Raw genomic sequence first — 11,454 nt, 5'->3', positions numbered from 1 at the left:
ATACTATCTTTTTCAATGATTATCCTCATAATTAATAGTTAGTGAAATAATCGGTTTATTAATTGCATTTGAGTATACAAACCTTCCGATTTTAACAATTAAAATTATTACTTAAGAATAAAAACCAAAAAAAATATTTTAAAAAAAAAATAAAATATTTAAGATTAACTTTTTAAGTCGTTTTGTGAAATAAAATAAACTGTTGGTAGTTAACTGAAAATTCTCTCTCATTTTAAGCAGCAAGCTGGCGTTAGTTTCGCCTCTCTCTCTCTCTCACACGTTCGCTTTCTTCCCTCCGCTTCCGTTGGCTTCCCTCGTCTTCTTCTCCCTTGTCCTCTCTCACTTGCTCCGCCCTCTCCGGATCGCTCCTCTTCCACTCGCCGGATCCCGGTCGGAACGATCGCCGGAGCAAATTTGACGCCGCTAGGTAAGTTTCCGTCGATTCCGTAACTGTCATAAATTTTTGATCTCGCTCTGTTGTTTTCGTTCCTGTTTATTTGTATTATGGCCTTGTTTCTCGATTCTATCTTGCTTCGTTTTGCATACGGTTAGCGTTGTTGGAGCTATTCTTATTGTGATCGATTCGTTGTTTTTTCCGTGAAGTTTTGTTCTTGGTTGATTTCCTTTTTTCTGCTTGTGTTCTAGGGCGATGAATTATTCTCTCTTAGAATAATTTACTTCATTTTGTGTTGTGAGTCTTTTCTATTTAAATTTTCCACTGGATCGATGAGTTATTCCCTTTTCAATTTTCAACATTCACTTTTGTGCTAGGAAAAATTGTGTGTAGATGAACAAAAAATTTATCTAAGTAGTAAATAACTAAATAGCAGTTAATCAGGTAAAGATAGAAGTTTCGATACATGAATCTGTAGTTATGAAAGAAGTTTTTGAGTTTATCAGACCAGAAGTACAGTCACCATTTCTGTCAAGCTAAGTGCTTGCTGATAGAACAGGGAAGTTAACTGTTCACCTTCTGGTGTATCAATGTCTTAAATGAACCTAAGTATATACAGCTTTGTTTTTGGTTTTTAAATGCTTCTTTTTCTGTTGCGATGAGTTATTATCTCATGTAGTGATTTGCTTTACTTCTGTGATATTAGTTTTGTTGTTCTCATCAAAAGCAGTTTGGTTATTGAAGAATTTGACAATTTTCATGGGATAGAAGTTTAACTAGAAGTTATGTTGTGCTAGGAAATGGTATTACCTTCTAATTTTTCAATCTAAGTAGTGAATAGCACTTAAAATCAGGTAAAGAAGTATTTATGAAACAAGTTTGAGTATATTGATCTAGTTGCCATTTCTATCAAGCTAAGTGCTTGTTGTTAGAAAAAAAAAACAAGCTAGGGAGATGAATGTTAATATTTGATCACGAGTTTTTGCTATTCTTATTGTGATTGCCTAGGTTGTGAAGCTTTGAAACTAAAAGGTTGTAATGGATAACTTCATCAGCCCCTTCCTATCACAACCATCATGGCCAGATAATTCAGTGCTTCCTTGGGATGGAGTGGTTGTATCCCAAATAAATAGTTTGCTGGCTGATTCCTTCGATGCATACCAAGAAGAGAAAAAGAATCCATCCCCATTGATGGTATCGTCAAGTCATGTTAATGGAATTCCTGTGGCAGAAGACTATTTATTTGAAGTATATGGAGAAGATATGAAGAATAATTGTTCTTGGATGGTAACTTCAAGTCATGTTGATGAAATTGCAACTGATGAAGATTTTAATAAGCATGCGCAGGATGGGACTTGTGTACTAAATTCCCATGTAAATGAGGTTGTTGTTCCTGATTGTAACACAACAATTGAATCTGTATTGTCTCCTTGTTCACTGCCCATTTCTAGCTCCATCGAGAGAGACTTCACCAAATTGCCATCTTTTCCACCATTTTCCAACCCTACTACATGGTACTCAAATGTTTCCTCGTTTATAGAGCACGGGCATTTCCATGGCATTGGATTTCAAGGTGCTGAATGTGATAGCAATGTTTTGAACAAAACATGTTTTGAGAATGGACATTTTACACATCTGGATAGTGTAGCCACTGCATCTTTAAATCCAACAGTATGTATGAAGATCATAATTGGAACTTGAAACTTCTAGTATAATATTGGATAATATCTAACTGATGCTGCAGGATAATCTAGAATTCCAGGATCCAGATTTCCCTTATTTTTCTTCCGAGAAACAAATAAATTTGGCTGCTGAAACTTTGCAACTTACAAAGGTAATCTAACAGAAACCCCCTTTGTTCGATTTGTTAGCGTATCTTGGTTAATTATAAATGCTAATATGCAGGATGAAAATGAGATGCAGGATATCTATCCATCATCTTTTCCTAGAGAAGAAATAGTATCAAGTAGACAGACTGGAATTCAAACTTATAAACAGGTATCATGCTCATTGTTCCAATTCTTTTGGTTGGTAGGAATATGTATATTTCTACTAGCTCTTCTTACCCTGTTTGTGTTTGCATTACTAATTGTTATGGTTTCACACTAATTGAATATTAGATCTCCGGTTCTCAATCTCAACAAATCAACAACAATACCTATGGTAGCAATGGAGCTATGAAGCCACGCGTGAGAGCAAGACGCGGTCAGGCAACTGATCCTCATAGTATTGCAGAACGAGTGTGTGATATTTTTTTATTGTGATATAAATTATATCTAGATTTCTCTCTAAATTGTATCTTTATACAACACTGAAATCTATCAATGTATAAACTGCTAAATACAGCTTCGAAGAGAAAGAATTGCAGATAGGATGAAGAACTTGCAGGAGCTTGTGCCAAACTCTAAAAAGGTATATTTTTCTACATTTCCTCGGTTAGGCAATCCATGTAGACCTCAACTGAGTTCAATATAGGGAAAAAACCATAGAAGCCGAGAGTTTGGATCTTAGTCTTTGTTGTTTTTGTTTCATGGTCAGAAAAAATTTTCTTTATTGCATGTGATTGTTATAGTAAAAATGTAGCAATATGAAACTACAAATTTGGCTTGCTAAAACTGAGTCTTCCACCATTTCATGCAGACTGATAAAGCATCAATGCTTGATGAAATCATTGACTATGTTAAGTTCCTACAACTGCAAGTCAAGGTTTGTTTTTCTGCAAACTATTGATAATGATTCTGCAAGTCAAGGTTTGTCATTGACTCCGTTTCTTATGTTCTCTCAAATGTCGATTGAAGATTCTAAGCATGAGTAGGCTAGGAGCAGCTGGAGCTGTTGTTCCTCTACTGACAGATGGGCAAGTTGAGGTATTTTTGAATTCCTAACATTTTTTTAGAATAATTTTGTATTACATTGTCGATTTTATTGATTCTGCTATATTATGGAATCATGTTATTTGAATTGAGTTGCTATGATGTCTTTTAGAAAGAACCCTGCCTTTTGAGCTATACTGAGATATTTGTATTGTTTTTATGTTTCTCGTCTGCTCAACCTTTTTTTCTTCTTGATTCCAATTCATGAAATACTAAATAGCGAACAGCACATTGAGTGAAGAACCGCCTAACTTAACCTAAGACCAAGCGGCCATCTTCTGGCATCTATTTCTTTTGCTTCTTCAATACTCTTGCACTTTAGAAAATGTATACCTATTGACTATCAATTTGTCTCATCATCATTCAGGGCTTCGGTACTCTCTTATCGTCACCGGAGGAAGCATTCAATCTATCGGACACAGAGGACAATTTAACCTTTGAGCAGGAAGTCGTGAAACTCATGGAAACAAATGTTACTGCAGCCATGCAGTACCTTCAAGATAAAGGCCTCTGCCTCATGCCGATTGCTCTTGCCACTGCAATCTCAAATCACAAAGGCTCCTCCTCGGCAGCCATACCCCCCGAGCGGATGAAAGATGGTGTGACCTATGAAGCTATATCTCGGAGCAGCCAAGGACCAAGTAGCTGCAATGGAGCTCTTGTGAAACAAGAAGCTCCAGCTCAAATACCTAATGAAGCAAAAATTGCCATCTGAACTGTTCATTCTCTCTCTCTCCTTTCTTCTGGTGGTTGTGTTAATATGACTAGTTGACTAAGATTAGTTGTTTAGGTTAACTTTTAGTTTACTTGCTAGTTGTGTGAAAGTAGGTCTTTAGGGTTGACTATTAGTTTAGTGGTTTAGTTAGGATGTACAGGTTGTAAGATTTTGTACTTTTAGTGGTTTTAAGATTTTACTTTATGTTGTTTGTTGTATATAGAGGTCTTTGTTCAGGGGAAGATGTAGCGCTGATTTAAAGAAAATGGGATTCATGTTTCCTTAAAGTTATATCCATAAAGAAAAATGAGCAAATCAAAAGGATGTACTTTTTCATTGGAATAATCAGAATGATACAATGATATTTCTCTTTCATTTACTATGAACAATGTTCTAGCTATTTTGTGTTAGTATATTTTTTTTAATCAATCTTTATTTTTGGATGTGGTTATAACAGTTACGAATTCGTAGCAATTACGATGTAATAATTGCTACATAATTATAATAGAAATATTTATAAACACTTCGTCTTTCATCAACATTGGTTAACATTATATTGTACATAACTATAATAGAAATATTTATAAACACTTCGTCTTTCATTAACATTGGTTAATATTATATTGTAGTAATGCTTAAACTCTTTTCAATATTAATAACCTATGATATGGTAATTACATAACTATCACAATTGAATATTTTATTTTTAAATTATTTAACGTTAGTTAACGATCAAATGATACTAATCAATATTATATTGTAGAAGCTAGAGTCTCGTAGCTACTATAACTATGTAGTTGGAGTAGTTATAGAAATCATAATTACTACAATAATATAAAAAATAAAGAAAATTTCAGAAAGTAAAATATATTGTGGGAGATGGACACTCTTTAAAAAATAAATGAAAGAGTGGCATCTCTCCACTAATTCTAATAAAATGGGATGTCTCCCTAGAGCATGGTGCAACAATAAGACGTTCATTAAATTAATCAAACACTCACAGTTCAAATTTCAACTACGACGCACTGTAAGATATTTTCCTTTAGTGACCGGAATGAAAAATCTGAGATATTAGTTATTGGGTGAGGAGTCTCTTGTGCTTCCGGATTTAACCGATGAACAAACCAAGGGGGAAGGCCATCCACCTCCAAACTTAGTTAAGTTTGTAAGAGTCCGAATATTTAAATTATCAAAAAAAAAAAAAATAATAATAATAATAATAGATGTCTTCTTAATTTATACCGAGAAAAATTATTATTATTATTAATTAATATCATACTTTTGGAACAGTGGTTTGGAAATTGAGTGGTTTCCTAAATTTTATGTTTACTAAGGAAAGTTGTATCTTGTGATTACTGAGTAGGTGCAATTATATGGGATGCAATGTTGGTCCCTTATACAACTCAACACCACATGGAATGCCTTTTGTGATCTTAAAATATTGCGGAGACATTATGTGGAAGCAAGGTTCTAAAATTCATTAGGCGCTAGAATAACGCCTAGTGTCTAGGCGGGGACTAGGCATCGATAGACAGATTCCACGATATCAACATAAATTGTATAATAAATCACATTCTATAACTCGAACACACTAACATCAAATTTAAAATGAGTTCAAAATTACACGACTAATAAAATATCACAAATTTATTTTACTTCTTCTTCTCTATAATTTTTAACAAATTGTTCCTTATCAGGCACAAATTCAATATCATCATGTGGTTCTCCTCTTCTTCTTCGGATGTAAAATCGTAATCGTAAAGTTCTCTCACTCTAGTTCTTTCACTCATGAGTTTCGTGCTAGCCACTAGGACAAGCCAACAAATCAATTTTCTTGTTGGACCAAAGTTTAGGGTTTATAAAGCTTGAACCAAACATCAAAACATGATTATATTTTTTTTTAATTAGGTTTTAAATTTAAAAGTCCAAATTAAAAAAAAATCATAAAAACCCTGCATTATTTCCGCGGTGTCTAGACGATTCGACCGATTAGTCGGCACCTAAGGTCGCCTAATCCCACCTAAGCGCCAAGTTTGCCTAGCTGGCCGACTAACATATTTTCGATGCGGCTGGCTAACGCCTAGCGCCTAGGCGGTGCCTAGGCGACCACCTAAGCTGATTTTTAGAACACTGTCAAAGATCTACTAGGAAATGGAAATGTTATAACTTGATCGGCCGAACCTTTATCATACACTCGATTGAAGGAATTTAAGCCTTACTAAGCTTATTTGTCTTGCTTGGTTCTATAAAATTGTAACTTGGGGCATGAACCTCACGTGGTCCAAGGGAATGCATAGAAATAGGCAGAATATGTAGGCATGCATTGATGGCAGTGAACTATCGATAAAAATCAATTAGTTTATGCATAAAACCGATGAAATTTACAATTCGGTCGGGCAATTGACACCTGAAGAACATCGATGCATTTGATCTAGGTGAGGGTGTGAACTATGAACATCCGGCATAGTTAGAAAAGTTCTTGTCAGACTTGATGTGAAATCAAGGTGGAGGGCACGCATCTTTCTTAGTTCCATGAATCGCTAATGAAGTTGAAATAGGCAGGATAATGTGGAACCAAGGAGAGACTGAGTATCTCTACCAAGTTACATGAGCTGTGATATGAGCCATTTGATGCTCCACGTTCATGAAAGTAGGATGGCAAATGAACTAAATATTCATGAATAAATTTAGCATCTGAGAATTTGTTTATCTTCATTTCAATACATAAAAATTAATTAAATAATTAATTTTAAATAGTTTATTAAACTAAATGAATAAATTTGAACACATATATTCAACTTGTTAATGTTCATGGGGTCGATCGTGTAGAACCATTGGAGAGTCGCTAGGATGACAGATTCTACTTTTTTACTGCAATGAACAAAATTATGAACAATGTTGGTGAACATTGTTCAGGAACAAAATTTATAAAACATATTTATCAATAAAATTCTTATGAACATGATAAATAATTAAAAAAACTTTTTAAAATGAACAAATTAACAAATTTAATAACTAATCAAATAAACTTAAAACTATCAAATTATCAAACAAACTTGAACGGATAGGTCAATAATATCTAAATAAACCAAATTTAAACTAAACTTGAACCAAACTCAAGTTAGTAAAAAAAATCAAACCAAACTTGAATTCATTATAGATTCGACTTGATTCAATTACCTTAGTAAAAACAATCAAACCAAAATTGAATTCATTATAGACTTGATTCAGTTACCTTAGAGCATCTACATTCGCGTTCAACATGTTGACATTAAAACCAATGTGATGAAGCATTAACGTTGGCGTGATATTAAACACAAGTATTAAAAAAACAAAAAAAAATGTTACCTGCGCCCGGTGAGGAGGATGCATGGAAGGGTCACATGAGTGCCCTCTTAGGAATGATAATTTTCTCCGCGGATTTGAAGTTTCGCGGGGAAAATTTGAAATAGGAATAAGGATCCTTGATTTTTCGTGGATGGGGTGGGTTCGGGGTATGGGAATACTATTCCCATCCCTGAATCCGCCCCGAATATTATTATTATTAATATTAATAAATAATAATATAATTTTTTTAAAAAAAATATTAATAATAGTGTTAATATTAATATTAAAATTTTTGAAAATATGATTAATAATAATATTATTAATATTGATATTAATATAATATTATCATTAATAATTATTATTAAATAATAATAATAATATAAATTAAATTTGGGAATGAAGCGGAGATGGGGGCGGGGATGGGGATTCGATCCCCGTTGGTTCGGGTTTGAGGAATCCCCGAATCCGAAAAAATAAGAACGGGGCGGGCGGGTATGAGAATGACAAATCCGCCCCCGCCCCGCCCCATTGTCATCCCTATGCTCTCCCATGTATTTTTTTTAAAAAAAAAATAAATTTTAAATTTTAAAATAAAAAATCAATAAATAAAATAAAATTAGTAGTATATTTTTTATGAGATTAAAATAAAAAAATTAAACGGATAGTTAATGTAAGACGATGAATTTATTAATATAATGTATATGTGATATATATATATTTCATGATAATGAGTATTGATATTAAAATAAATATGAAAAAAATATATATGTTAATATAATATATATATAGTAGGTATGTTTTATACTTCTTATCAAAAGTTTGACTAGACTTGCATTATTTACAGTCATGTGGCAAAAGGCGAAATCATTCGCCCCCAGTATTCCCATCGCCCTCGCCGCACCCGACCTAAGGTCATCATGAGGGAGGTAAATCATAACATCATGAGTAAGCATGTGGCAAGTGGGGTGAGTAGCACAAGGACCGGGGTCCCAACTACCCTGAATTTCGATCCCGCGACCTCATGTGGCAAGCATCTCACCACATACAAACTCGGATGACATGTGGAATCACATTATTTACAGTCATGCATGTAATGGAAAGTGTTTCACGGGTTATTATCTCATAAGTTAATTAATTATTAATAAGTGAATTTATAGCTGTATAAGTTACAGCTAATTCAGCCGTGAGATTTGGATGGATTTAATCACGTGTCGATAATGTGATAATCATCAATGGTCTGGATCTAATCAACCCTGATTAGTTGTTGGGTTCTTCTCATTCTATCACGTCCGTGCCGGGAAGTAGTTCGACGAATGGCCCATTCCACGTTCTGCTTTGCGATGGAAACCTCGGTCACGCCGTAGTGCTCGAAGCTGGTCGCCCTGGCGCAAGTGGAGCACCAACGCCCTCTTCAAGCTCAGTAATGGCGCAGCAGAGGAGATAATAAAAACTGCAATAAAATTTCAGCACTGAACCAGGACGGCACGGTTGAGCTACTTCGTGGACCACTCGCCTTGTCCTCGAGAGACGACACAAGCCATTCACGGGCACTGAGTGATGCCCCTGCTCCACTAGGAGATCGCCTTGCGCCGCATGGCAAGAGAGACAGAATTGATTTACATCCTTTACCGCAAGCATTAACTGTAACAGAGCAGATGATCTAAGAACGGGGGAAGAAGAAGAACATGATGATGGAGGCAGCAGAGAGTACTGAAATTAGAATGTTTGACATGATCAATTAACGTCGAAGAACAGGCAAAGAGCCGCCCAGGATTCGTGGGAGCTTCGGCGGCGGCGGGAGACGGTGAGATCGCCATCGGAAAAAGACTATAATCGATTTAGGATACATAATTGTAAAAATTAACTAAACCACGCTTAGATTCCATGGCAATACCGACATGATCATCTCGAAACAGGAATAAGGAGAAGCAGATGATGATGGAGACAGCAGAGGAGCATTAAAAAAGGAATTTTGGGTTGAAATGACCGATCGACAGTGGAGATCAGTAGTATGGTATCGCCGGCGGAGGTGGGGAGGCATAGGAGACGCCCACGACTGGAGGGAGCTTCGGCGGTGGCGGCGGAACCGGTGATGGTGGTGCTTTCCATGGTATGAAAGGTGCCGGCGGGGATGCCAAAGGTGTAGATGGTGATGACGGTGAAGAAGTGTTGTGACGTGGTGGTAGAGTGGCAGCTGGAGGAGGATGAAATGGGCCGTAATGCGACGGCGGCGGCGTTGAATAGGACGGCGGTGGGTGAGTTCTAGTAGAAGGAGCTGATTCGTACGGCGGCGGCGGCGGCGGTGGGGATGGTTTCTTCGAGTAGCCTCTGTGTGCACTCCCAACTGGAGAAGGCGGAGGCGGGACAACACGCCTACGAATGGAAATTCTTGGCGGCGGCGGCGAGTGCTTAGGATACGGGGAGGTGGTGGCGCCGCCGATGAAGCAGCTCGACTTGCGGCAATCGAAGGGCTGGGCTCCCGGGGAGATGCACTGCCGCAGAGGCCGCTGCTCCGGGAGGCCGGCGATGCAGTTCCCTCTGCTGTCAAACACCGCCGGCCCCCTCCGCGGCCCCCTCCGGGCGCAGGCCGGGGGCTGGCCGTTGAAGTAGTTGAACGAGTAGCTAAAGTTCCTAAGCCGGGGAAGTTCGCAGACGCCGTCAGGGATCCGTCCAGTGAGGCGGTTATGTGCGACATTGAGCTGCTCGAGGCTCCTCATCCCGGTGACGGACCCCGGCAGTGGGCCTTGGAGGCTGTTGAATCCAACGTCGAAGACGGTGACTCGGCGGAGCCGCCCGATCTGTACCGGGAGGCACCCGGTGAGGTCGTCGTCGAGGAGGATTATCTCGTTTAGGGTTTCCGACATGCCGCCGATCGAGGTGGGGATGCATCCGCCAAGGTGATTATTGGCGAGGACGAGGACGGAGACAGGGGATTCGCCTAAGGTTTCGGGGATGCCGTGGCGGAGCCGATTGTCGTTGAGGAAGATGGCATCGAGGGGTCGGCGGAAGAGGGCGGGCGGGATAGAGCCCTCGAAGTCATTGAATCGCAGATCGAGGAAGCGGAGGGCGGGGAGGCGTAGGACGACGTCAGGAAATCTGCCCACGAAGCGATTGTTACTGAGATCGAGCTCGTAGAGGCGACGGAGGCGGCGAAGCGTATGAGGAAGGATGCCGCAGAAGCGGTTGGAGTTGAGGTGGAGGAGGGCGAGGTCGGCGAGGAGGCCGAGCTTGGAGGGCAGGTACCCGGCAATGTCGGCGTGGTTGAGGTCGACGCCTGCGACGACGGTGACATTGGGGGCGTCGGGGGCCGCAGTGCAGAAGACGCCATGGTAGGAGCAGACCTCGGGGCCGATCCAGTCGCCGGTGAAATTTTTTGGGTCGGAGAATATGGCGGTGCGCTTCCAAAACTGAAGGGCGATGTAGGCGTCTCTCAGCCTAGGGTTTTGGAACTGGGCTTCGGTGCCGGTGAAGGAGGAGAGGAGGAGGAGGAAGAGGTGGAGGAGGAAGATCGCCATTGCATCTGCTCCGCGCCACTGTCGTCGCCGCCTGAGAGTCGCGGCTTTCTCAAAGGTGAGATCTGTAGAGGTGAAGTGGAGCGTGAAGGAGGAGGAGGAGAAGAACGTGGAGGATGTAATTAATGTGATCCGCTGCTCCCGTAGCTGTGCAAGACTTCACTACTTTTTGGCTCGCTTTAGTTATCAAATGGTTTAGGGTTTTAATGAGAATGAGCTCTTTTATGGTAAGTTATGCGACAGACTACTAGACCTGACCCTTGGTTGGGTTGCATTGTCAGGCCGGTTACTTGTTGAGTCGGATCGTCGGGCTGATTATGATTTCTGGTCTCTAACAAGTAATGGACCGCTGGTTCGAAGATTTTTTTTATATATATTTCCATTGATCATTTCTAGTTGTTAGAATGAGTCGATTCCTAATCGTTAGGAGAGGAGGCGGGATGAAGATGATTTTTTGAATATCTTTTAATAGTTAAAATCATTTGATATTTTTTATTAATACTATAATTTAGTATTTGTTACTAACTAAACTCTATAAATAAATAATTTATTTCATCATTTCCACCCACATCTCTATTCTCATTCTCAATTCTCCATTCTTTAGACGTTTTTCACTCTAAGTCAATATTTTTA

The 11,454-nt window shown here is 38.9% G+C and overlaps 2 protein-coding genes across 2 annotated transcripts; one reads left to right on the top strand and one right to left on the bottom strand.

Moving 5' to 3' along the window:
• The first annotated feature begins 278 nt into the window (after positions 1-278).
• LOC122056562 (transcription factor LRL1-like) lies at positions 279-4,302 on the top strand. The gene is made up of 9 exons (XM_042618567.1): positions 279-427; positions 1,450-2,065; positions 2,139-2,228; positions 2,300-2,392; positions 2,515-2,634; positions 2,741-2,806; positions 3,035-3,100; positions 3,193-3,261; positions 3,635-4,302. Exons 2-9 carry the CDS (start codon positions 1,586-1,588, stop codon positions 3,980-3,982), a joined length of 1,332 nt encoding a protein of 443 aa, XP_042474501.1. The 5' UTR covers positions 279-427; positions 1,450-1,585; the 3' UTR covers positions 3,983-4,302.
• Positions 4,303-9,160: 4,858 nt separating this feature from the next.
• Positions 9,161-11,030, bottom strand: LOC122056561 (leucine-rich repeat extensin-like protein 1). The gene has a single exon (XM_042618565.1). It carries the CDS (start codon positions 10,822-10,824, stop codon positions 9,313-9,315), a length of 1,512 nt encoding a protein of 503 aa, XP_042474499.1. The 5' UTR covers positions 10,825-11,030; the 3' UTR covers positions 9,161-9,312.
• Positions 11,031-11,454: the final 424 nt, after the last annotated feature.

The sequence above is a fragment of the Zingiber officinale genome, chromosome 3B, assembly GCF_018446385.1.
Source record: "Zingiber officinale cultivar Zhangliang chromosome 3B, Zo_v1.1, whole genome shotgun sequence".
In the NCBI taxonomy this organism is placed as follows: domain Eukaryota; kingdom Viridiplantae; phylum Streptophyta; class Magnoliopsida; order Zingiberales; family Zingiberaceae; genus Zingiber; species Zingiber officinale.
The sequence above is the reverse complement of the archived record's forward strand: the minus strand, read 5'-3'. Positions and strand labels throughout refer to the sequence as shown.